Here is a 27,258-nt window from a genome sequence, read left to right as displayed (position 1 = left end):
AATTCCATTGAAAGTCTGAGGAAGAAGGGTCTCGACCCGAAACGTCACCCATTCCTTGTCTCCAGAGATGCTGCCTGACCCGCTGAGTTACTCCAGCATTTTGTGCCGACCTTCGATTTAAACCAACATCTGCAGTTTTCTTTGCTACACAGGTTTACCAGCATGCTGTGGAATACATTACCACAGAGGGCTGTGGAGGCCAAGTCAATGGATATTTTTAAGGCTGAGTTTGACCATTCTTGATTTGTACGGTTGTCCGGGGTTACAGAGAAAAGGCAGGAGAATGGGGTTGAGAGGAAAGGATAGATCAGCCATAATTGAATGGTGATGTATGCTTGATGGGCCGAAATGCCCTTTTCTGCTCCATGAACTTAGGAATGCTGAGTGGGTATTAGCTACATGGAGATGTTGGACAAGCTCGTATTGTTTTCTCTGGAACGACGAAGTTTGCAAGACCTGATGGAAGTATATAAAATTATGAGAGGCATTGATAGAGTAGACAGTCTGAACCTTTTACCCCAGGGTTGAAATGCCAAAGACCGGAGGGCATAGCTTAAAGTGAAGGGGGCAACATTTAAAGAAGATGTGTGGGGAAAGCCTTTTGTGTTGTGTCTAGAATGCGCTGCCAGGGGTAGTGGCGGAGGCAGATATGACAGTGGGTTTTAAGATGCTTTTAGATATGCAGGGAATGGAGGGGTGTGGATCACATGCAGGCAGAGGAGATTAGCTAAACGGCTAGACATGATTACAATCAAGCCATCCACACTGTACAGATGCAGGATAAAGGGTGCAACGTTTGGTGCAAGTCCAATAAAGTCCGATTAAAGATAGATCAAAGACCTCCATTGAGGTAGACGGGAAGCAGCATAATTAGTGTAAGAAATACTGCTGCAGAAATACAGATTTAAAAGAGTGGAGCGATTGTAATGAATGATAGCAGATGACTTCTGGGGCAAGCACACCAAGCGCTTCCTGGGCTTTGGCGCCATCTTGGAGTGTCTCGTATACTGTATGTCCAATCAATCAGTGCACCACAAAAGAGCACATCAACAGAATAGCAGATGTTTCGGTAGGTGAGTGGTGTCAATAGACAATAGACAATAGGTGCAGGAGTAGGCCATTCGGCCCTTCAAGCCAGATTCAATGTGATCATGGCTGGTCATTTGTGAGGGGTTGTATCACAGTGTCGAGGCGCCCAGATGTCAGAGCCATGGAAGGGGAGCTTCAAGGGTCATGGATCAGAGCTAGTTGGAGCGTGGAGATGCCAGGAGATCTTGGATTGAGATGTTTAGGTTCAGATTTATTATTGTCACTTGTACTGTGCAACGCTTTAACGTAATTAAAGGGAACTGCAGACGCTGGTGTACACCAAAATAACCATGCTGACCCAGATGCCCCATCTGAACTCGCCCCACCTGCCCGCGCTTGGCCCACATCCCTCTAAACCTTTCCCATCCATGGATCTGTCCTAAAGTATTTTAAATGCCATTATAATACCTGCCTCAATGACTTCCTCTGACAAAATGTGCAGGAAGGAACAGCAGATGCTGGTTTACACTGCGGATAGACGTAAAATGCTGGAGTAACTTAGCAGATCAGCCGGCAACTCCAGAGAAAATGCGTTGGTCACGTTTCAGGTCGGGACCTGTCTTCAGGTGGATGAAGTGCAAAGCTTTGTTTTGCATGCCGTCCAATCAGATCAGATAATACTGTCCAGAAATAAAATCATGTCAAACTCAAGTACAATATAGAGTGAAGAGAAGGACACAGAGTGCAGATTATAGAGCAGGGTAGTAGATCCAGTCATTGCTAAGTCAGAAAGAGTGTCAAACAATGGTGAGTATGTTTACAAGATAAGAGGGTACGCACATAAAAATTAGTTGTGCAGGAGTATCTTTACACACAGGAGATGATTCTCTGGAATTCTCTATCCTGGAGGGTTTATGGAGGTTGGATCATTTTAAGGGATCAGAAGATAGATAACATTATGAAAATATCTGGGAATTAAAGACATGGAGAACTGGGACACAAAGGCAGATCAGCCACTATCATTTTGGAAGGCAGGGCAGGCTTGAGAGCCAACTCCCGCTCCAACCTTGAGATCAGTGGCCGAGGGTCCTGAGGGCTATCCAGTCTCAAGAAGGGTCTCGACCCGAAATATGGTTTGTCCACTCCCACCTCAGATGCTGCTGAGTTCCTCCAGCACTTTGTTTTTTGCTCAATGAACTGAAGGCAAACTAGCTGAACTCGCCAGCCCCCTTCTAAATTGCTCGGCAGCTGGTAAAACATTGCAATTAAGGGTGGTGGTGGGGACATATACGACAGTGGCATTTAAGAAACCTTTGGACAGGCAAGGATATGCGGGGAATGGAGACGTGGATCACGTGCAGGGAGATGAGACTAGTTTACTGTGGCATTATGTTTGGCATGGGCATTGTGGGCCCAAGGGCCTTTTCCTGTGCTGTGCTGTTCTATGTTCTACTGAATAATCAAAACTTTGATCTGAGCCCAGTAGCAGACTGGTCTTTGCGGCCAAATTTCTGTAGAAACAACATTTCCACAAGGAATTGTGTAATGGAAAATGCAGGGGCAATTCGGGACCAATTACAATTCCAGGGTGGAGATATTCCAACCGGAAATGATCACAATGATTTAGACTCAGAATAAATTAATTTTCAAATGCCTGATTCCACAGAAAAAGAAGAAAACGAATTGTTTGGGCTACTTTTAACACAGTGAGCTGTTGTGTCCTTGTAGCCAATGACTCGAGAAGTCTAAGCAGATGAAGGGCAACTTTCCAAGTGCAGGCACACGGAACTGCAGATGCCGGAACCATGAGCAAGACACTAAGTGCTGGAGTAAGGCAGCATCTGTGGTTCAATGGTTCAATAGTGCTTTCGTGTCACATACACAAATACACAGTGAAATTCTTTTTGCATTTCTCACACATGGTAGCGCTGCCATTTTTGGCGGCATTATTCAGAGTCCAAAGTCCGTTCGGCCCGTTCGTTCGATTACTGGAGCAGTTCCCGTGAACCGACTTCCCTTTCCTCGTCCGGCCATCTATGTGCCCCAGGGGAGCCTCCTGCAGCTGACCTTGAAGGCGCTGGAAGCAATACCCCGCCTCACCCTCCTGCCGGCCCTTACTCCTGGCGCCCGACATCCCCAACTCCCTCCCAGCTATGCTGACCGACGAGCCTTCAGGCGGGTTCCCGGTCCCGCAACCGCCGAGCCTTCCAGGGGGGGCACTCGTGGCCGCAGCACCTCAGGGGGATCTCCGCCGCATGACACCTCAGGAAGGGAGGGAATGGCCAGTCAATGTTTCTGGTCGGGACCCTTCTTCTGACTGAATTACTCCAGCACTTTGTGCTTTGCTCAACCTTCCAAAGGCTATTCGATAAGCAGTTCAAAAGAACATCTTTGCGCGGGTGTGGGGAAGGAGCGAGGCAGTTGGGGGAATTGGTGAGCCTCACCAAGGAACTGGTTGGCCCAAGTAGCTGCTTCAGGGCTATGACATCCCACTCCAGTCCAGTGCAAACCTAATTCAGATTCCCACGTGTTTTACATGGAGAGGTAAGGTTGTAACTGACAACTGACTGACTTTGGAGATTTAGACAATAGACAATAGACAATATGTGCAGGAGTAGGCCATTCGGCCCTTCGAGCCAACACCACCATTCAACGTGATCATGGCTGATCATTCTCAATCAGTACCCCGTTCCTGCCTTCTCCCCATACCACCTGACTCCGCTATCCTTAAGAGCTCTATCTAGCTCTCTCTTGAATGCATTCAGAGAATTGGGCTCCACTGCCTTCTGAGGCAGAGAATTCCACAGATTCACAACTCTCTGACTGAAAAAGTTTTTCCTCATCTCCGTTTTAAATGCCTACCCCTTATTCTTAAACTGTGGCCCCTTGTTCTGGACTCCCCCAACATTGGGAACATGTTTCCTGCCTCTAACGTGTCCAACCCCTTAATAATCTTATACGTTTCGATAAGATCCCCTCTCATCCTTCTAAATTCCAGTGCATACAAGCCTAGTCGCTCCAGTCTTTCAACATATGACAGTCCCGCCATTCCGGGAATTAACCTAGTAAACCTACACTGCACGCCCTCAATAGCAAGAATATCCTTCCTCAAATTTGGAGACCAAAACTGCACACAGCAATGTGCCAAGAAAACATTGTGTCAAAACTAGGTCTAAATTGTTGCTGCACAGCATGAAGACAGCAAATAAGGCCTCAAATGCAGGAGCTTTGTTGACTTTAATATATCCAAACCAAGGATTATAAATATGCAATTGTCCATTAGACTGACTTGGTATTGAACCCTAGTGTATCAATGTAGCAGGTCAGACACTGAGCCATGTCTAATTAATAGCCTTCTACTCTTGGAATCTTGACCAGTGTATCACTTGACATCATCCCACCCATCTTTCTCTCGGGACAGTCCAGAATTGGACTGGTCTCAAAGCATTTGGAATTCTTCCATCCCTGATGTTGTACATAATTTATAAACCAAAGGATTCATATTTTACAGTTGTGTTTTATTGAAATAAGATTATCCAGTCGGCCTCTCATCTCCAAGCCAAGATTATAATGAGAAGGAACATTTGGCTGCAGATTGTCTCAACTACTCATTTTCAAACAGTGAAAAAGATTTGGCTGATGTACTTCGTGACAGAAGCCCTGTGTCGTCCTCATTGTTTTTTAATTGCTGAAGTGTACATGTGGAGATTACAGGGGAATGTTGGCAGGCTCCGATGCGAGAAGTGCCTCACTGAAAAGCAGCAGGAACGACCGAATTTCCTTGATTTGTTCTCCACGTTTTCATACCTCTAGTTTCCCTCTCCCCTGACTCTCAGCCTGAAGAAGGTGTCTTGACCTGAGACGTCACCTACTCCTTTTCTCCAGAGATGCTGCCTGACCCGTCGAGTTACTCCCGCATTTTGTGTCTATCTTTGATTGAAACCAGCATCTGCGACTCCATATAACCATATAACAATTACAGCACGGAAACAGGCCCGTTCGGCCCTACCAGTCCACGCCAACCACTTTCTCTGACCTAGTCTCATCTACCTGCTCTCAGACCATAACCCTCCAATCCCCTCCCATCCATATACCTATCCAATTTACTCTTAAATAATAAAATCGAGCCTGCCTCCACCACTTCTCATTCCACACAGCCACCACCCTCTGAGTAAAGAAGTTACCCCTCATGTTACCCTTAAACTTTTGTCCCTTAATTCTGAAGTTATGTCCCCTTGTTGGAATCTTCCCCACTCTCAAAGGGAAAAGCCTACCCACGTCAACTCTGTCCGTCCCTCTTAAAATTTTAAAAACCTCTATCAAGTCCCCCCTCAACCTTCTACGCTCCAAAGAATAAAGACCCAACCTGTTCAACCTCTCTCTGTAGCTTAAGTGCTGAAACCCAGGCAACATTCTAGTAAATCTCCTCTGTACCCTCTCAATTTTGTCGACATCCTTCCTATAATTTGGCGACCAGAACTGCACACCATACTCCAGATTCGGCCTCACCAATGCCCTGTACAATTTCAACATTATATCCCAACTTCTATACTCGATGCTCTGATTTATAAAGGCAAGCATACCAAACGCCTTCTTCACCACCCTATCCACATGAGATTCCACCTTCAGGGAACAATGCACAGTTATTCCCAGATCCCTCTGTTCCACTGCATTCCTCAATTCCCTACCATTTACCCTGTACGTCCTATTTTGATTTGTCCTACCAAAATGCAGCACCTCACACTTATCAGCATTAAACTCCATCTGCCATCTTTCAGCCCACCCTTCCAAAAGGCCCAAGTCTCTCTGTAGACTTTGAAAATCTACTTCATTATTAACTACACCACCTATCTTAGTATCATCTGCATACTTACTAATCCAATTTGCCACACCATCATCCAGATCATTAATGTAAATGACAAACAACAGTGGACCCAACACAGATCCTTGGGGTACTCCACTAGACTCCTTCTTATACGAATTTTCTTGCAATATCCCGACTCCATTTTTACCAGGATGCGGCCTGCATGAGGTGGTATTAGCTACGAGGAGAAGTTGGACAAATGTTTTCTCTGGAATGATGGAGATTGAGGGGAGATCTGAGAGAAGTACATCAAACAATGAAAGGCATAGAATGGCTAGACATTCAAAACCCTTTTGCCAGGATGGAAATGTTTGATTAGTTGGTATTCAAGGAGAGGTTGGACAAACTTGGACTGTTTTCTCAGGAATGTCGGAGATTCGGGGGAGACCTGACATAAAATTGTATCATTTTAGTTAAATAAGGTACATACAATTCTGAGAGGCAACTGGTAAGGTAGACATTCAGTACCCTTTTCCCGGGATGGACACGTTTGATTAGGTGGTATTAGCTCCAAGGATAGGTTGGTTTCTCTGGAACGCCAGAAGTTCAGGAGAGATCTGATCGAAGTATATAAAATTACGAGCGGCATCGATAATGTAAACAGTCAGAACCTTTTGTTCCCCAGGATGGAAATGTCAAAGATTGGAAGGCATCTCTTTAAGGATAGAGGGGCAACATTTAAAGGAGATATGCGTGGCAAGATTTTTTAACACGTGGTGGTGGGTGCCTGGAATGCACTGAACTGGCAGGTGGTGTAGGCAGATACGATGGTAGCATTTAATAGATTTTTGGACAAACACGTGGGTATGGAGGAAATAAGGGATATGGATCATATGCAGGCAGATGAGACGAGTTCATCTTGGCATCATGTTTGGCACAAGCATTGTGGGCCAATAGGCCTGTTACTGTTCCGCACTGTTCTGTACTCTGTGTAATTCAGGTGTGACTTCACATCTGAACTTCTTGCAACTGTTCTTAATTTGTGATGTTATTTACTCTAGAAGGCTTGTTAATAGCCACCACAGTAAATGTAATCGTGCAAATTCCATCAAGTTGTGAGCTAGTGGTTGAACTTCATACAATTGCTTTGTGAAATTAGAACTATGTGTCTGGATAATTGTACTATTCCATTCAAGATGTGCTGTATTGTCATTGCGTGGCGAGTCAATTAAGGTTTTAGTAATGAACCAACACTGGCAAACTTCAATAGAGTCTGAGGCCCAAGTATTAGGTGTCAATGAAGGCAATAGACAATAGGTGCAGGAGGAGGCCATTCGGCCCTTCGAGCCAGCACCGCCATTCAATGTGATCATGGCTGATCATTCTCAATCAGTACCCCGTTCCTGCCTTCTCCCCATACCCCCTGACTCCGCTATCCTTAAGAGCTCTATCCAACTCTCTCTTGAATGCATTCAGAGAATTGGCCTCCACTGCCTTCTGAGGCAGAAGCGGGTTATACAGGGGTTTTATCTGCATCTCAAATAAGGGACATTTACAGAACCTAGACCGGGTACTTGCATACCCTTTTCCCAGGATGGACATGTTTGATTAGGTGGTATTAGCTCCAAGGATAGGTTGGTCTCTCTGGAACACCAGAAGTTCAGGAGAGCTTAGGATTAGTTGGGGACAGGTTGGCCCTGAGAAAGGGTGTGGTCTGCAGCCTGGAAATTGGTTGGTGGAGCGGGTAACTTGAGGAAACCAGTGAGCAGGGGTTCACGGGAATTTAGGAAAGTTGGAAATCCAGGTGGCACGCAGTTGGGGGTCATGTATTCAAGGGAGGGCAAACCTGGCAATGGGGCCAGTGGAGCTTCACAGTGCTGTGGAAGTGGGTGGGTGTCTTGAAGGTTAGATTCTGGAGACACAAAGTGCTGGAGTACCTCAGTGGGTCAGATGCATATCTGAAAAACATGAATAGGTGATTTGTTTCGTTTAGTTTAGAGATACAGAAACAGGCCCCATCAGCCCACCAAGTCCGCACCGACCAGCGATCCCCGCACATTAACACTACCTTACACACACTAGGGACAATTTTACATTTATACCGAGCCAATTAACATACAGACCTGTACGTCTTTAGAGTGTGGGATGAAACCAAGGATCTTGGAGAAAACCCACGCAGTTCACGGGGAGAATGTACGAACTGATGTTTCATGTTGAGACCCGTCATCTGGCTGGAAAAATCTGAAGAAGGCTCCCAACCTGAAACATCACATATTCACGTTCTTCAGAAATGTTGCTCTATCTTATTTTTTGTAAACCAGCATCTGCAGTTCCTTGTGTCTTAGGTTAGATGAGGTTTATTATCGTCATGCATGCCAAGGACAGTCAAAAGCTTTACTTTGCCTGCTCTCCATCAGATTAGATATACCATACATAAACACAATCATGTCAAGCTCAAATACAATAGGTAGAGCAAAGGAGAAGATACAGGGCGCAGAATATAGTTCTCAGCATTGTAGCGCATCAGTTTGAGAGACAAGATCCAAAGACCACAATGGGGTAGAGGTGAATCAGACAGTACCCTAGCTTATGGAAGGACCGTTCAAAAGCCTGATAACAGAGGGGAAAAGGCTGTTCCTAAGTAATGGGATTTACTTGGGTTGAATCCCGTCTTACGGGCCTGTTTCCGCACTGTATCTCTAAACTAAACTAAATTCCATCGTGGGGCCCAGGTCCATACCTCCCAGAAAGTAGCAATCAAAGTGGATAGTGGTAAAGGAGGTGTAAGATAGGATAGACAGTCAGAACCTTTTATGAGAGGCATAGATATGGTAGACAGTCAAAACCTTTCTCCTAGTGTGGAAATGTCCATCACTTGAGGGAATAGCTGTAAGGTGAGGGGGGGATAGTTTAATGGACATATGCCAGTCAGGTTTTTCGGCACTGAGGGTGGCAAGGTCTGGAATGCGTGCAATGCAATAGTTGAGGCAGAAACAATCGTGCCATTTCAGAAGCTTTTGGAAAGGGACATGGATTTGCAGGCAATTGGGGGGCATGGATCATGTGCAGGCAGACGAGATTAGATTGTCTTGGCATCATGTTCAGCATGGACATTGTGGGTGAAGGGCCTGTTCCTGTGCTGTACTTTTCTATGATCTATGTACTGGGCCCAATAGCGAATCTCCACCTTCAGGTCACCCACTGAGTTCCTTCATCAGTTTGTTTTTAACTCAAGACTTTAGTATCCGCAGTCTCTTGTGTTTCCATGTAATATAGATTTCAGGTTCATTTGAGAAATTGATCTTTGACTGACCCGAATATGCCCCAAGGCGTGTGGTCAGGGTCAACCACTAATACATGAATGATTCCAGCTCAGTCCCACAGTGTCAAGCCAATTCTCAGTGCCTCTCATATCTTTAAATACTTCTGTCAGGTGTCCCCTCAACCTTCCGTGTTCCAGACAAAACAATCACTGCTAACAATAAAAACACATCTTAAATTATGTTAGGACTTTACGAAATTACTTTATGATTACTATACAATTTTAGATTAGGCCACCAGCATAATCAATGACCTGTCTCACCCCGGTCACTCCCTCGTCTCCCCTCTCCCATCAGGCAAGAGGTACAGAAATTTGAAAACACACACCTCCAGATTCAGGGACAGTTTCTTCCCAGCTGTTATCAGGCAACTGAACCGTTTAGACAATAGACAATAGGTGCAGGAGGAGGCCATTCGGCACTTCGAGCCAGCACCGCCATTCAATGTGATCATGGCTGATCATTCTCAATCAGTACCCCGTTCCTGCCTTCTCCCCATACCCCCTGACTCCGCTAACCTTAAGAGCCCTATCTAGCTCTCTCTTGAATGCATTCAGAGAATTGGCCTCCACTGCCTTCTGAGGCAGAGAATTCCACAGATTCACAACTCTCTGACTGAAAAAGTTTTTCCTCATCTCAGTTCTAATTGGCCTACCCCTTATTCTTAAACTGTGGCCCCTTGTTCTGGACTCCCCCAACATTGGGAACATGTTTCCTGCCTCTAACGTGTCCTAACCTCCCATTCACCTCACTGGAGATCCTCGGACTATCTTTAATCAGACTTTACTGGATTGTATCTTGCATTAAATGTTATTCCCTTCATCCTGTGTTTGTATGCCGTGGACATTGATCGTCGTCATGTTTAGTCTTTCAGCCGACTGGATAGCATGCAACAAAAACGCTTTTCACTGTACCTCGGTACACGTGACAATAACAAACTAAAATAAGATTATTTTATAATAATCTTCGGTGGGCCGAAGGGCCTGTTTCTGCACTGGATCTCTAAAGCCTAAAGTAAAGGATTAGAAGGATATGTATCAGGTGCAGCCGTCTGAAGAAGGGTCTCGACCCGAAACGTCACCCATTCCTTCTCTCCCGAGATGCTGCCTGACCTGTTGAGTTACTCCAGCATTTTGTGAATAAATCGATTTGTACCAGCATCTGCAGTTATTTTCTTATATAAAATAAGATTACCATTGATGAACATGTTACTGAATTGTATTGTGTACCTTGCTGTATCAATTAATTTTAATACTAAAATTATTGTAACATTAACTCTTTTTTGACAGTTAAATATGAAAGGATAAAATTCTTAGTGATTGCACTGAAGAATTCTGTTGAAGTGTACGCCTGGGCCCCAAAACCATATCACAAATTTATGGCATTTAAGGTAAGATTACTTTCAGGGAAACTTGTTACCACATAAACCAACAGTGAACGATTGACCAGTTCAAAATCTATTGTTCCCAGGAAGGTGAAACACAAGAAGGAGTGATAAAGTATGCTTGCCTTCATCGGTCAGGGCATTGAGTATATGTGTCAGGAAATCATGCTGCTCCTTTATAAAACTTTGGTTCGGCTGCATTTGAAGTATTGTGTCCATTATTGTGCGCATTAGTAAGGGTTTCAGAGGTTACGAGGAGAAGGCAGGAGAATGGGATTGGGAGGGAAAAATAGATCAGCCATGACTCCAATGGGCCGAATGGCCTAATCCTTCTCCGAAGTCTTATGGTCGTAGTTCTGGACACCCTGTAATCGGAAGATATGTGGAGGCTTTGGAGAGGAGGCGGGAGGTTTACCAGATGCTGCCTAGATTAGAGAATATTAGTTATAAGGAGAAGTTGGGTAGACATGCATTGTTTTCTCTGGAGCGTGGGGAGCTGAGGGAATACATGTTAGAATTTTATTAAATTATGAGAGGTATAAATAGGGTAGACAGTCAAAACATTCCCAGGGTAGAAATGCTAAATACTAGAGGGCATATGTTTTAAGGTGAGAGGGGGCAAATTTAAAGATGATGTGTGGGCAAGTTTTTTATGTGGAGATTGGTGGGTGCCTGGAACCCGCTGCGAAGGATGGTGGTGGTGAAGAAGGCCGAGGCAAATAAGATAATGGCATTTAGGAAGCTTTTAAATAGGTACATGAATATGCAGGGAATAAGGTGGTACAGCGGTAGAGTTGCTGCCCTACGGCGCCAGAGACCCGGGTTTGATCCTGATTATGGGTGCTGCCTGTACGGAGTTTGTACGTTCTCCTTTTGACCACGTGGGTTAACTTTGGGTTTCACTGATTTGCTCCCACACTCCAAAGACGTACAGGTCTGTAGGCTAATTGGCTTCGGTAGAATGTGAATTGTCAGTAGTGTGTGGGATAGTGTTAGTGTAAGGGGTGATCGCTGGTCGGCGAGAACTCGGTGGGCCGAAGGGCCTGTTTCTGCACTGGATCTCTAAAGTCTAAAGCAAAGGATTAGAAGGATATGTATCAGGTGCAGGCAGAAGGGAGTTTAAAATGGCATCATGTTCAGCACAGACATCATGGGCTGAAAGGCCTGTCTCTGTGCGGTACTGTTCTACGTATTATATTCTATGATGATTTATAGTTTGTCAGCGGCCTTGGGCTTGAGACGGGCATGTCAAGTTAACATGGTAGTACACTGCTCCTTATAAAAGTAGCTTAATGTTTACAGTTCATCACGGTCCAAGCACTAGAACCAAAGTGGATACAGCAGGCCACAGGCCTGAATGCCATGGTTAGTCATCTGGAAGAGCAATAATGGCAGTCCTTGTTGCAGCTGCCTGCCCTGCTGGACATCTGTCAGGCTGCAGCAACAAGGATGCTGTCCAGATCAAATGGCTGATATAATCTGAGAGCCGGTAGCCTATTTGCCATGAGGTAAGCCAGTGTGCATCGGTTACATGTGTACACCCCCACAGCGAGTGGATAACAAGGCTCCCTGGCAATAAGGGCAAACACAAGCACAATATACCAGCCATCAGTTGATGCATTCAATATTCTTGAGAGGCGAGCAGCTGCAGATGCTGGTTTGTCTGAAGTAGAGTCCCGAGCCACAATATTTCTGCCCCCCCCCCCACCATGATCAGTCTGAAGAAGAGTCCCATCCCAAAACATCACTTACACTGGAAATGCTCAGTATGTAATGCAGGAGACAGGAACAATCAAAGACACAAAGTGCTGGAGTAACTCAGTGGGTCAGGCCGCGTCTCTGAAGAACATGGATAGACGACAGACATTTCGGGTCGAGACCCTTCTTCGGACTCCACCCTCCCTCCTACCCCCCCCCCCCCCCCCTCCCCCCCCACATTCAGTCTGAAGAAGTGTCTCAACCCGAAACGACACCTACTTTACTCCAGAGATACCGATGACCCACTGAGCTACTCCAGCATTTTGTGTTTATCTTATGTGTCGGACTGACTCTCAGTCTGAAGAAGGGCCTTGACCCGAAACGTCACCCATTTCTTTTCTCCAGAGATGCTGCCTGACCCGCTGAGTTGCTCCAACATTTTGTGTCTGTCTCCTCCAGGGATGCAGCCTGACCCAGTGAGTTACTGCTGCACTTTGTGCCTTAAATATTCTCTCACTGTCTCCCTGTGGCTCTTTTGGTGAGCTACGGTATCTGTCAATGAGAGCTGCAATACCTGTTGTGATGCGGTCAGTAAATGAACGCAGTAAATAGTCAGTAAATGGAGAAAAAAAAAGGTTCATGGATGATATTCATAACAAGCCCCATTAACCATAAAATGGTGCTGTAAAGAATTGAACTACTTAATATACGCCGTCTCATATCGTATGTACATGGCCTACTTATTCAGCCTAGTGCTCCCTTTGGTCTACCTGTGCTATCTCCCAAGGATTCTGGAATATATTGGTTTGGAAATGTTCCACTTTCCGAGTCTATTAATTCCCCGCCGTATTTAGGTTAACAGAGCCGAGAAGTGGAACAGGCCATGAGAACAAGAGTCACATTGAATTAGATTTTAGATTTAGATTTTAGATTTAGAGAAACAGGCCCTTCTGCCCACCGGGTCCGCGCCGCCCAGCGATCCCCGCACAGTAACACTATCCTACACACCCTAGGGACAATTTTTACATTTACCCAGCCAATTAACCTACATACCTGTACGTCTTTGGAGTCTGGGAGGAAACCGAAGATCTCGGAGAAAACCCACGCATGTCACGGGGAGAACATACATTCTTTTAAACAGCGATTCTACTTAGCAGGGTTTGAAGGGATATAATATTAAATGTGAAGCCCAACACTATGACCCCAGCAGTTCCCAGAGAGTCTGGGTCAACGTCTTTGCAGGTGAAGACATTTAAAAGTACAAATATAATTCATGCCGAGACCCTTCTTCGGACCCGAAACATCACCCATTCCCTCTCTTCAGAGATGCTGCCTGTCCTGCTGAGTTACTCCAGCATTTTGTTCCAGCATCTGCAGTTCCTTACCACACAATAAAATGTATGCATATGGAATCTAGGCTTAAAGTTAGTAAGAATCTGCAGAGAGAATGTACAGATTCATGTTTCAGGGACAAGTCTAACACAAAACCTCTCCCTTTTATCTCGGGGCAATTTACAGAGGCCAGTTAACCTCCAAACCCACCACTGTGTCGCCCTTAGTGTAGGCAACCTGGAGTCCTGGCAACATCCTCATTGATCTTCTCTGCACCCTTTCTAGCTTGACAACATCTGTTCTTGGATATTAATATTATTGGTTTAAACTCAAGCCACCGGATGTAATGAAGCACTACCTAGCAAAGATACTAGAGGAGCAAGATAGACCACTCGACCCTAAAAGCCGTAGTATGTCACGGCGCATTATTAAGTAGGCAGAAACTTGCAGAAACATTTTAAAAGAAAAATAACAAAAAATCTGTGAATTGATAGATGAGATATATTCTGCATTTTAATGGTATCATCACACATACTGTTCCCCCAAAACACTGATTACACTGCGAGAGGCATAGCGAACGGCGGGTTTTGCCTACTAAAATGGCGGACGTTACGTTCCTTTGCGTACTACACTTCAGTATAAGTGATTTTGACGGAGTGGTTCATCTTGTTCCTCTAGTATCTTTGCTATCTAGTCTCCTCTGCTTCTTCTCTGCATCAAGGATAACAAGCTTGGATGTTGTCAAGCTGGAAAGGGTGCAGAGAAGATTTACGAGGATGTTGCTAGAACTCGAGGGCCTAAGCTATAGGGAGATGTTAGGTAAGCTTGGGCTTTATTCCTTGGAGCGCAGGAGGATGAAGGGCGATCTTATAGAGATGTACAAAATCATGAGAGGAATAGATCGGGTAACTGTACAGAATCGTTTACCCAGAGAACCAGAGAACATAGGTTTCAGGTGAGTGGGAAAAGATTAAATAGGAACCTGAGAGGCAATCTCTTTACACAAAGGGTGGTAGGTATATGGAACGAGTTGCCGGAGGAAGTATTTGAGGCACAACGTTGAAAACATATTTGAACATGTTCATGGACAGGATAAGCTTAGAGGGCCAAAAGCAGGCAGGTGGGACTAGTGGAGATGGGGCATGTTGGTCGGTGTGGGCAAGTTGGGCTGAAGGGCCTATTTCCACACTCTATGACTCTATTTATCCACTGCCAGTGAGTTCCCTTATTCCATGACCATTTTGCCGAATCTGTTCTGCTCCACCATTGCTGAGAACGGCACATCCCGTGTGGATTCAATGCTCCATTTATAGCCTGGCCACAACTAAAGCAAAGCCCAACAGCATGAAAATTCACAGGCAAAGCATTTACAACTTCACTACAAAGACCAACTGCTGGAGTTCATTCTTCCTGCTGGGCAACGTTCAGTGAGCTTGAGAATAATGAGTAACATCAACTCATCCAACGATGAATCACTCACAGCCCACGCTAACGATTCATTTCCATAAGAAAGTAAATCCTGGAGCAAAGATTTCCTTTCCTGCAAGAAGGTTGTTTTATTATTATTGACTAATGAAGATAATAAAAAAAGCCTTTTGAATACAAGGTTGTTTTGGGTTATCCATCCTTGTTAGCTTTGGAAATTGTCCAGACAAAATTAATTTGGCAAATTCCTAAGATGGAAGAGTTGTTCTGTTAACAACAGGTTAAAAAGTTAGATACAAAGTGCTGGAGTAACACAGCGGGTCAGGCAGCATCTCTGGAGAAAAGGAATAGGTGACGTTTTGGGTCTTCTTCAATCCTGACCTGAAACATCACCCATCCATTTTCATATATATATGTATATATATATATATATATACTGAACTATTTTTTCATTTATTGTATTGTTTGTAGAGTACTATGTTTACATATTCTGTTGTGCTGCAGCAGGTTAGAATTTCATTGTTCTGTCTGGGACATATGACAATAAAACATGGCGGCACGGTGGCGCAGCGGTAGAGTTGCTGCCTTATAGCGAATGCAGCACCGGAGACTCAGGTTTGATCCTGACTACGGGCGCCGTACGGAGTTTGTACGTTCTCCCCGTGACCTGCGTGGGTTTTCTTCGAGATCTTCGGTTTCCTCCCACGCGTCCAAAGACGTACAGGTTTGTAGGTTAATTGACTGGGTAAATGTAAAAATTGTCCCTAGTGTGTGTAGGATAGTGTTAGTGTGTGGGGATCGCTGGGCGGCGCGGACTCGGTGGGCCGAAGGGCCTGTTTCCGTGCTGTATCTCTAAAACAAAAATTTTTAAACACTCTTTTTGGCTGTTTGGAGTTTAGAAAAAGAAAGGGTGATCTTACTGAAAGATAGGGGGCCATTGCCAGATCAAATCAGAATAGTTTTAAGCGGCTTTTGGATTTGTGTCAGATTAGTTTATTGTCATATACACCAAGGTGCAATGAAATTCTTTGTTCACATGAGGCTTGCAAAGTAAACAATATGCATGGCCATGATAAATCAAGATGCAAGAGTGTTTTGTAATTTGTCCTGAAACAGAACAATGAAATTCTTACTTGCAGCAAACAAGTCAGCAATATATGTACAATGATGAGTGCAAAACAGCAAAATGATACAAGAATGTAATGCAATCCAAATTAGGGCAAAAACTTACTGAAGTGCAGTAATGGAATAGCCAACTGAGGAAGAGATCAGAGCAAGACTCCTCTGGGAATGGGGTGTAAAAGAGGTGATTGGTTCAGCAGTCGGAGAGCAGCGGGAAAGAAGCTGTTCCTGTCTGGACTTCCGGGCTTTCTCGGCCAGGGTTGCAGGCATTCTTGACGATAATTCCAGCCTTCCTAATGCGCCGCCCCGTGAGGACGGGCTGGCTGGAAGGAAAGCGACGAGCCTGTGATGGACTGGGCAGTGTTCGCCACTCTCTGCAGGTTCAAGGGCAGAGCAGTTGGCATACTAGGCTGAGATACATCCTGTGGGAACACTTTCCAGAGGACATCTGTCGACGTTTGTCGACGTTTAAGAAATTCTTTGTGGACACGTCAAAACTCCTCAGACGCCTAAGAAAGTAAACACGCTGATGTTTACAGGTTTACTGATCACCGCTTCAGTGTGAAGGGACTCGGTTAGGTTGTTAGTCGTATTAACTCCTCAGGATTTTACAATCTCTGCAGCGGGTCCATTAATGAGGACAGGGTTGTGTTCACTCCCTTGGTTTCCTAGCTCAACAAACAACACTTTCATTTTGCTGCTTTTGTTTTCATTTTGACCCTTCGTCAACACTGTTTTGGTCAGGACCCTTCCACAGTCTGTTTCGGGGTAGGACCTTTCTTCTTCACTGTGTGACACACTTTGGGTTATCCTAAAAAGGGGATTTAAAATGCAAGATGGAGACATAAGGAGCTGCAGTTGCCGGAATCTTGAGCAAAACGCAAAGTGCTGCAGTAACCCTGCAGATCAGGCAGCATCTGTGGAGGGAATGTTTAGTTTACCTTAGAGATACAGCACGGAAACAGGCCCTTCGGCCCACCGAATCCATGCCACCAAGCGATCCTGGCACACTAACACCATCCTGCACTTCCATTAGGCACAATCACAATTTTTTCCAGGCCAAGTAGCCTACAAACCTGTACGTCTTTGGACTGTGGGAGGAGAAATCGCATGTAGCGGGGTGAATGTACAAACTCCGTACAGACAGCACCCATAGTCAGGATCACACCCGGGTCTCTGGCGCTGTTAGGCAGCAACTCTACCGCTGCGCCACTGTGCCTTCCCTAAATGCAAAGGCGATGCTTCCATTCGGGTCCGAAGAAGGGCACCGACCCAAAACGTTGCCTCTCCATGTCATCCAGAGATGCTGCCTGACCTGCTGAGTTACTCCAGCACTTTGTGCTTTGCTCAAGATTCCAGCATCTGCAGTTCCTTGTGGCCTTAAATGGGACTTAACCTCCACCAGATGTGGAGCGTTGACTCCCCGCACCCAACAGATGTTCTGTGGGTGACAAGGAGGCAAGTAGTCCTCAAGTAGCAGCTTCCAAAACTCCACACCAAGTGCACTGATGGCGATTGAGAGCTTGCTGGCTGTCAAGGGTCTTTTAGCAGTTCTCAAAATAGAGACATTTAAAAACCACTCAACTAGATTTAAATAATTATAAAAATAAAACATTAAAAAAATTAAAATAAGGATATGCACAATTTATTGAAACCACACTAAAATGCTAATAAATAATTTAAAAGATTAAAATACAGCAAACTAAATTAAATAAAGAATGCACGCTGAGCTTTCTAAATCGGGTAAAGCAGTTCCATATGCCAGCCCTGCCCTCCCAGGCTTAAAGAGCCCCTCCACGCTCTCCAGCGCACTCTGCTCTGCACCTGGAACAGAGATGAGCCCCAGGATGGAGTGGGCATTGGAGTCTCTTGGTACTCAACTGCACCAACTATGCAGGTGGTGCAGTGGTAGAGTTGCTGCCTTACAGCGTCAGAGACCTGGGTTCAATCCTGACCGTGAGTGCCATTCAGTTTCCTCCCACATTCCAAAGACGTGCGGGTTGATGTTAGACTGTACTTTAGAGGTACAGCGCGGAAACAGGCTCGTCAGCCCACCGACTCCGCGCCAACCAGCGAAAACCCCATACTCTAACCTATTCATACCAGGGTCAATTTAACCTCCAAACTTGTACGTCTTTGGAGGGTGGGAGGAAATAGACAATAGACAATAGGTGCAGGAGTAGGCTATTCGGCCCTTCCATCCAGCACCACCATTCAATGTGATCATGGCTGATCATTCTCAATCAGTACCCCGTTCCTGCCATCTCCCCATACCCCCTGACTCCGCTATCCTTAAGAGCTCTATCTAGCTCTCTCTTGAATGCATTCAGAGAAATGGGAGGAGCACCCAGAGAGAACTCGCATGGTGACTGGGAGAACGTGCAAACTCCGTACAGGCAGCATCGTGTAGTCGGGGATCGAACCCGGGTCTCTGGTGCTGTAAGGCAGCAACTCTACCACTGTGCCACCTTACCATTTGAGTAGTTAACGATCGTTCCTTGACTGTGAGGTGCATTAAGTTTCCAGATAAATGCAAGTTCTAACAATTATTTCATGAGATGTGTAAAGTAGGTTTAGTTTTAGTTTAGAGATACAGCATGGAAACAGGCCCCTCGATCCACATCGACCATTGATCACCTGCACACTAGGTCTATGTTATCCCAATTTACAAAAGCCAATTAACCTGCAATCTAGCATATATTTGGAGCGTGGGAGGAAACTGGAGCACCTGGAGAAAACCCACGTGGTCACAGGGAGAATGGACAAACTCCATACAGACAGCACCTGTAGTCAGGATCGAACCCGGGTCTCTGGCACTACAAGGCAATGAAATGTACTTTATATGGCAAACTGGATGTTCTCTCTGTTCTGAACATAAATCGACTTATATGAGTCTAACATCTCCATTAAATTAGCACAGGCAAGTCATAAAAAGCCAATAAACTATTAATAGCCCAAAAGAGCATTGCTAATTTCAATTAAAAATAGAAAATGCTGGGAACACTCAGCAGGATAAGCAGCAAAGGTGGATTGAGAGACAGAGTTAATATTTCAGATTGATGTCCTTTCATCAGAATTGCAAACTCTAACAATTTGACTCCTGCCATGCGACAGGCTGTTCAGTCATGAGAGTTTTGCTCTGGCATGAGAGGGGTTAACTCATTCCTTCCCACCCAAACCACCCCTCCCGAGGTACCTTCACCTGCAACCGCAGGAGATGCAACACCTGTCCTTATACCTCCTCCCTTGACACCATCCAAGGTCCCCGGCAATCCTTTTAGGGGAGGCAGAGGTTCACTTGCACCTTCTCCTGGTGGACTTTAGAGGATAGGGGTGTTTCCTCCTCCTGTCTCCATCAAGGGTGTGAATGTGCAGTTTACCAGGGAGTACAAATACCTTGGAGTGACCTGGACAGTAAACTGGATTGGTCCAGGAACGTTGAGGCCCTGTACAAGAAGGGACAGTGCCGGCTGTGCTTTTTGAGAAGGCTCCGCTCCTTCAACATCTGCAGGAAGATGCTGCAGATGTTCTACCAATCGGTGGAGCCAGTGCCATCCTCTTCGCTGCCGTGTGCAGGGCGAAGGTCGCGGAGGCCAATAGGATCAACAAACTCATCAGGAAGGCTGGCTCCGTCCTGGGGGCGGAGTTGGATTCATGGGAGGTGGTGTTGGAGGGGAGGATGCTCCTCAAACTGCGGAGCATCCTGATCAATACAGCTCACCCCCTCCATGACACACTGGTCAACCTGAGGAGCACCTTCAGCAACAGACTGGTTCCACCAAGATGCAGGACAGAACGCCACAGGAGAGCCTTCTTCCCTGTGGCTATCAAACTGTACAACTCCTCCCCCTTCTGTCGTGGGGTAGACTGAGACTGACCCCCCTCCCCCCCCCCCCCCCCCCCCCACCCTCCCCAATCTTTGCACATCCCCAATCCTTTCCACTCGTCACGTTTAATTTCATGTATTTTGTGTTTATGACTGTTGGCAGATCAATTTCCCTCCTGGGATAAATAAAGTTCTATCGTATCGTGTCTTCAAACTCATCTACTGTATCCGCTGTTCTCAGCATGGGCTCCTATATGTCAATGAGACCAAACGCGGACTGGGTGATTGTTTCACTAAATACTTTCACTCAGTCCGCCTTACCTGAGCAATCCCCCGGTTTCCAAACATTTTAACTCCCTTTCCCATCCCCATACTGACCTTTCTGTCCTGGGCGTCCTCCACTGTCTGAGTGAGGCCGCATGCCAATAGGAGGAATATATTTCGCTTGGGCAGCTTACAACCCAGCGGTATTTATGTTGATGTCTTTAATTTCAAGTAACCCCTGCATTCCATCTCCTCCCCCCTCCCCCCCCCCCCCCCTTCATCCCACTAGTTCCACTCTGCGTATCATTGTATCACATGGTTATCACCTCTCCCCCAGCCAACAATGGGCCATGATGGGCTCCACCCTTCTTGGTCACCTGTTGCTGGCCTTGCTTTGTTCTGGCCTTTTATTTCCCCCAGTTCCCTCCACTCAGACTTCAGTCTGAAAAAGGGTCCCAAACCGAAATGTTACTTATCCTTTTTCTCCAGAGATGCCTTGCTGGGAATGTGCACCTTGATGATGATATTAGAGAAACAACTCCTCGTCTAGCAGTTCCAACCCATACCAAAGTAGAGGCAATTTCTTCAATGTTCTGGTCGTTAAACTGCACTGGTGGTAGTGTGTGGCATTACCCAATGTTACCCAAGCTGTCTCTTCTCTTGCAGTCTTTCTCGTCTCTACCGCATAAACCGCTGTCAGTGGATCTCACAGTTGAGGAAGGCCAGAGGCTAAAGGCAATCTACGGCTCCACTTCAGGCTTCCACGCCATTGACGTTGATTCGGGAGCAGTTTATGACATCTACCTTCCGACTCACGTAAGAACTTCTGATCTTTTTGCAGCCCACATCCCGTGAGGGGTTTAGTTTTGGGGTGTTGATGTTGAAGCAAGTGGACACTCCTGTTAGAAGCATCAAATCCCTGCTTCGTATATTGAATCCACAACACTGGCCCCAGTTCCAAAGTCAACTGGGACACTTGTCAGTGCAAGAGGTGTTTGACAAAGGATGCATACTCTGATTCAATTAGAACATGTTTTGGATGATCTACACTAGTTACCTTTAAAACAAAAATGCTAGGCTCTTCTTATGTAAGTACAATCCCATAAAAGACAGTTACCTGTAAATGCAATACATTCAAACATATTGTCAATCGATGCTATTTCTCTGACAGTACACAGCTATACAGCATACCAACACAAATTTAATATCATTATTTTGTTTTCAGGCCTTTCCACAGATACTACCTGACCTACCGAGTGTTTCTAGTTGTGTGACGTACGTTTATTTATCGTGTGTACCGGCCTCTTTTCTCCTACATTAAAAAAGCACTGATCATAGTTTGGGAGCTATGGTTTTTACGTTACTACATTAATGCTTAATACAGTTAATATCTTTTTTAATTGCTCAGCCTTTAACCTTGTCCATCAAAATTTCAGCAAAATCAGTGAGGCTGGTATGAAAACAGAAACATTCAGTAGGTCAGGTAGTATCTGTGGAAAGGGATGCAAGAATATCACCTATTCTGGAAAGAGAATGTATGAAAAAAATAGTCATACAGCACAGAAACAGGCCCTTCAGCCCAACTTGCCCAAGCCGACAAGACCCCCCATCTGCACTAGTCCTGCCTGCCTGCATCTGCCCCATGTCCTTCTATGTACATCCAAATTCCATCCACCCACATTCCAACCAAATGTCTTTTAAATGTTGTGATAATACCTGCTTCAACTACCTCCACCAGGCAATTCATTGTGTACATCCACTACCCTTGGTGTAAAAAAAAGGCCCCTAGGTTCCTATTAAATCTTTCCCCTCTGTCCTCTGGTTCTTGATTCCCTACTCTAGCTATCACAGAGTGTCTTAGTTTTGGAGATACAGCATGGTCACATGCCCTTCACCCCATGCTGACCATTGATCACCTGTATTTATTCACAAAATGCTGGAGTAACTCATCGGGTCAGGCAGCATCTCAGGAGAGAAGGAATGGGTGACGTTTCGGGTCGAGACCCTTCTTCAGACTGATGTCAGGGGGGCGGGACAAAGGAAGGATATAGGTGGAGACAGGAAGATAGAGGAAGATCTGGGAAGGGGGAGGGGAAGAGAGGGACAGAGGAACTATCTAAAGTTGGAGAAGTCGATGTTCATACCACTGGGCTGCAAGCTGCCCAGGCGAAATATGAGGTGCTGTTCCTCCAATTAAAATCACCTGTTCGCATTAGTGCTATATGATTCCACTTTCTCATCCACTGCTTACACACTAGGGGTTAATTTACAGAGGCCAATTAACCCACAGATCTGCATGTCTTTGGAATGTGGGAGGAAACAGGACCGCCCGGAGGAGACCCATGTGGCCACAGGGGGAATGTGCAAACTCCACTTGGTCAGCACCCAAGGTCAGGACACCATAACACGAGATTCGCAATCTCTTTCCCATACCTCATCTCATCATTGTTGTAGATCCAGCCGGTGATCAAAGAACTTAAAGATCGAGTCAGTGTTGTCCTTGGCCACACAGTCATGGGTCCACAGGGAGTAAAGCAAGGGATTGAGCACACAACCCTGAGGGCAACAGTGCTGAAGGAAACGAAAACTGTATAAATAACAACACTACACTTTCTTGCCACAAATTCTAATATTATGCTCATCTCTATACTAAAACTCTCGTTTGTTATCTTGTTTGTGACTGAACTTTAGCCAAAACGGTACACGATAGTGCGACAATTTTAGGCCCACCTTACTCACCATTGTCACTTTGGTGATAATGCAAGTAGTTTTATTGAAATCGGTGTTATATTTTTTAAGTTATTCACATTTTAAACTTTAAAAGGAGGGGAGGGGAAGGGGAGGAGAGAGGGGGGAGAAAGGAGAGGGGCGGGGCGGGGCGGGTTGAGGAGAGAGGGGGGGGGGACAGGGTGCTGCACCAATGCAGGAGAGGTTTGGGCCCAACGGGTCCATTTTGTCTCGTACTTAACAATGTCTACGAAATTTATCGGTTTGGCCATTCAATCCCCCCTGTTCACTGTGGGAGGTGAAAATTTGACTCATACTGTTGAAGCTGTATAATTAAGTTTAAAGTCTTGCTTTTAACACATCAGTGCTCTGTTGCAGAACTACATGTGGTAACCAAGTCAAGTCAAGTCAAGTCAAGTCAATTTTATTTGTATAGCACATTTAAAAACAACCCACGTTGACCAAAGTGCTGCACATCTGATTAGGAAAAAAAAAAAAAAGAAACATACAGTGGCAACCAGGCTGGGTTAATTGTGTGCCTGTATGTACAAAGTGCACATGTATACACCCTGCGTGGGAAACAAATTGCAGATACTGGTATAAATTGAAGGTAGACAAAAATGCTGGAGTAACTCAAGTCTGAAGAATGGTCTCGAACTGAAAGGTCACCCATTCCTTCTCTCCAGAGATGCTGCCTGGCCCGCTGAGTTACTCCAGCATTTTGTGTCTACCTTCGATGTATACACCCTGCTGACATTGTGATAGTCAATGTTTTCCTTTACTTTTCAATTCTGCACAAGTTCATAAGAAAAATAGAAAGACATGAACAGCCGTTCAGCCCCTCAAGCCATTCTTGTCCTTTAAATGGATTTTGGCTAACCTGTATTTTAACCGTATCTGCTGAACCTGACAAACCATCAATAATCTTGCAGAACACAAAGTGCTGAAAGAATACAGCGCATCAGACACTGTCTGGGGAGGGGTTGGACAGCTGGCATTTAGAGTCGAGATCTTCCTTTAGAGTCTGAAGGAGGGTCCCGACCCAAAATGTCAGTCAATAGAAGGGTCCCGACCCAAAATGGTGCAGTCTGAAGAAGGGTCTTGACCAGAAACGTCACTTAGCCTGACCCATTGAGTTCCTGGCACACTTTGTGTTCCACGTCAAGATTCCAGCAATTTGCAGTTCCTTGCGCCTCCAATAACTTTGTACAATCTAGGTGATTATTTCTTCAAAAGGTAACAGGCTCAGTTAATTAATTTTAACATCTGCATTTTTCAGGGCAATAGGTTCTGACCTCAACCACTTACTCTATGAAAGGATATGCCTCTTGATTTCACTGCGGAATATACAGTATATCAACCTGTGGTCCACAATAGCCTTACAGTGCAAAACTCTTTCTGATCACTGGGAACTGAACCTCAGTCTATGAGGGAACCTCTGGAACTCCATCCCTACCCAAAGTCTAGCAGGATGCCATGCAACTAATATTTGCTGAATAAACCAACAGCAAAGCAACAAACTTCACAAATGAATATCTGAGCTGCACAAAAGTTTGCATTAAACTGTCTTCAACTACATGAGTTTTCCCTGCCTGCTGTTCTACTGACCCATTTAAGAAAAACCCATTAACCCTTTCTCCAGGAAGGAACTGCAGATGCTGTTTTTCACCGAAGATAGACACAAAAAGCTGGAGTAACTCAGCGGGTCAGGCAGTATCTCTAGACAAAATTAATAGGTGATGTTTCAGGTCTGAAGAAGGGTCTCGACCCAAAACGTCACCTTTTCCTTTTCTCCAGAGGTGTTGCCTGATCTGTTGAGACACTCTAGCTTTTTGTGTCTATCTTCACATTAAACCTTTGCTGTGTTTCAATCTGATAACATCTCTATTGTTCAGGTTTAGGTTTAGTTTATTATTGTCCTGGGATGTACTGGGAAAAAGTGAAAAGCTTTGTTTTATAAGAAAATAACTGCAGATGCTGGTACAAATCAAAGGTATTTATTCACAAAATGCTGGAGTAACTCAGCAGGTCAGGCAGCATCTCGGGAGAGAAGGAATGGGTGACGTTTCGGGTCGAGACCCTTCTTCAGACTGATGTCAGGGGGGCGGGACAAAGGAAGGATATAGGTGGAGACAGGAAGATAGAGGAAGATCTGGGAAGGAGGAGGGGAAGAGAGGGACAGAGGAACTATCTAAAGTTGGAGAAGTCAATGTTCAACTAAAGTCAATTCTCCAACTTTAGATAGTTTCTCTGTCCCTCTCTTCCCATCCTCCTTCCCAGATCTCCCTCTATCTTCCTGTCTCCACCTATATCCTTCCTTTGTCCCGCCCCCCTGACATCAGTCTGAAGAAGGGTCTCGACCCGAAACGTCACCCATTCCTTCTCTCCCGAGATGCTGCCTGACCTGCTGAGTTACTCCAGCATTTTGTGAATAAAAAGCTTTGTTTTGCTTGTCATCCAATCAGATCAGATAATATCACCCATAAATACAATGAAATCATACTCAAATACAATAGGTTGAGCAATGGGGAAGATACAGAGTGCAGAATATAGCTCTCAGCATTGTAGTGCACCAGTTCCATAGACAGTTTAATGTCCTCAATGGGGTAGAGGTAAATCGGACAGGACCCTGGCTTATGGACGGACCATACAGAAGCCTGATTACAGAGGGGAAGAAGCTGTTCCTGAGTCTAGTGATTCTGTATCTTATGCCAGATGGGAGCAGGGAGGAGAAGGAATGAACAGAATGTGACGTCTTTAATAATGTTGGCTACTTTCCTAAGCCACGATGAAGTTTTGATGGAGTCAATGGTGGGGAGTCTGGTCTGTGTGATGGATGGGGCTACATCTGCAACTCTTTGCAACTTCTTGTTCTCTTGGGCAGAACAATTCAGAAACTGAGCTATGATACTTTGTCAGATGAGGCATTAAAATGAGGACCCAGGCAGCCTCTGAGACAGACATAATTGATCCCCCTGGTAATAGACGTACATGATGGGACACTCTCCCTGGGTCCTTGTAACAGGTCGGCTGGTCATTGTCACAGAGCTCAGGCACCGAGACCATCACACCTCCCACATCGCTATAGTGACTTGGTTTCATTATTACATGATTGGCTTTTGGGCATGAATGTTTACAACATCGTCCTTGTATGAAATAAATTGTCATAAGTTCATAAATTCATAAATTGTAGGAGCAGAATTGGGCCATTCGGCCCATCAAGTCTACTCCGCCATTCAATCATGGCTGATCTATCCTTCCCTCTCAACCCCATTCTCCTGCCTTCTCCCCATAACCCCTGACATCTGTGCTACTCAAAAATCTATCAATCTCCATCTGAGAAAAAGCTGATCAAAATGTTAAAATACCACTCAGGATCTGTTGTTTTTGGGGAAAGAAAATTTGAGATTATCTTTTAGTTTAGTTTAGACGTACAGCATGTCAAACAGGCCCGTCAGACCACTGAGTCTGCATCGACCAGCGATCCCTATACACTAGCGCTATCTGACACACGAGGGACAATTTTACAATTTTACCGAAGCCAATTAACCTACAAAACTGCACGTCTTTGGAATGTGGGAGGAAACTGGAGCATCTGGAGAAAACTCTAGCAGGTCACAGGGAGAACATACAAACTCCATACAGATCGCTTCCGTAGTCAGGATCGAACCCAGGTCTCTGCCGCTGTAAGGCAGCAACTCTACTGCTGAGCCACTGTTCCGCCAAGTACATCCTGATTGTACACTGAATGATCGGGCTGCAATGTTGGGACTATATCCCATTTGGGGATTATGTTGAGTTAATGAACTATTAATCCAGGGAGTGGTATTCTAGAGGCTTGAACTGCTGATCCAAAGACCTAGACTAATAATCAAGGGACACAAGCAACTGCAAATGCTGGAATCTTGCATAGAACACAGTAATGCCTGAGTAACTCAGCGGGTCAAGCGACTTTTGGATCAGAACCTTCCTTCAGACTTCTTCAGTCTGAAGAAGGATCCTGACCCAAAATGTTGCCTGTCCGTGTCCTTAATGATGCTAAAAGAAAGACACAAAGTGCTGGAGTAACTCAGCGGGTCAGGCAGCATATCTGGTGAACATGGAGAGGTGACGTTTTGGGTGGAGACCCTTCTTCAGACTGATGAAAGTTTCTGCATGTTTCTGCATCCTCAATGATGCAGCCTGACCTGCTGAGTTACTCCATCACTTTGTGTTCTCGTATTCCAGAGACCTGGACTAAAAGATCTGGATTCATGGGTTCTTGACACCTGAGGGATGTAAGTAGTGGATAGGAACTGCAGATGCTGTTTATTTTAAAAAAGTACAC

The 27,258-nt window shown here is 45.3% G+C and overlaps 1 protein-coding gene across 1 annotated transcript in view; it reads left to right on the top strand.

The window, feature by feature from the left end:
* The window catches only part of LOC144600523 (mitogen-activated protein kinase kinase kinase kinase 4), a 267,504-nt gene that overhangs the window by 223,427 nt on the left and 16,819 nt on the right, over positions 1–27,258 (top strand). Inside the window, exons 27-28 of the mRNA XM_078412188.1 lie at positions 10,443–10,543; positions 20,871–21,020. Of these exons, the coding sequence (XP_078268314.1) occupies positions 10,443–10,543; positions 20,871–21,020 (251 nt within the window). The remainder of the gene's footprint in view (positions 1–10,442; positions 10,544–20,870; positions 21,021–27,258) is intronic.

This window comes from Rhinoraja longicauda, chromosome 15 (assembly GCF_053455715.1).
Source record: "Rhinoraja longicauda isolate Sanriku21f chromosome 15, sRhiLon1.1, whole genome shotgun sequence".
Lineage (NCBI taxonomy): Eukaryota > Metazoa > Chordata > Chondrichthyes > Rajiformes > Arhynchobatidae > Rhinoraja > Rhinoraja longicauda.
The sequence above is the reverse complement of the archived record's forward strand: the minus strand, read 5'-3'. Positions and strand labels throughout refer to the sequence as shown.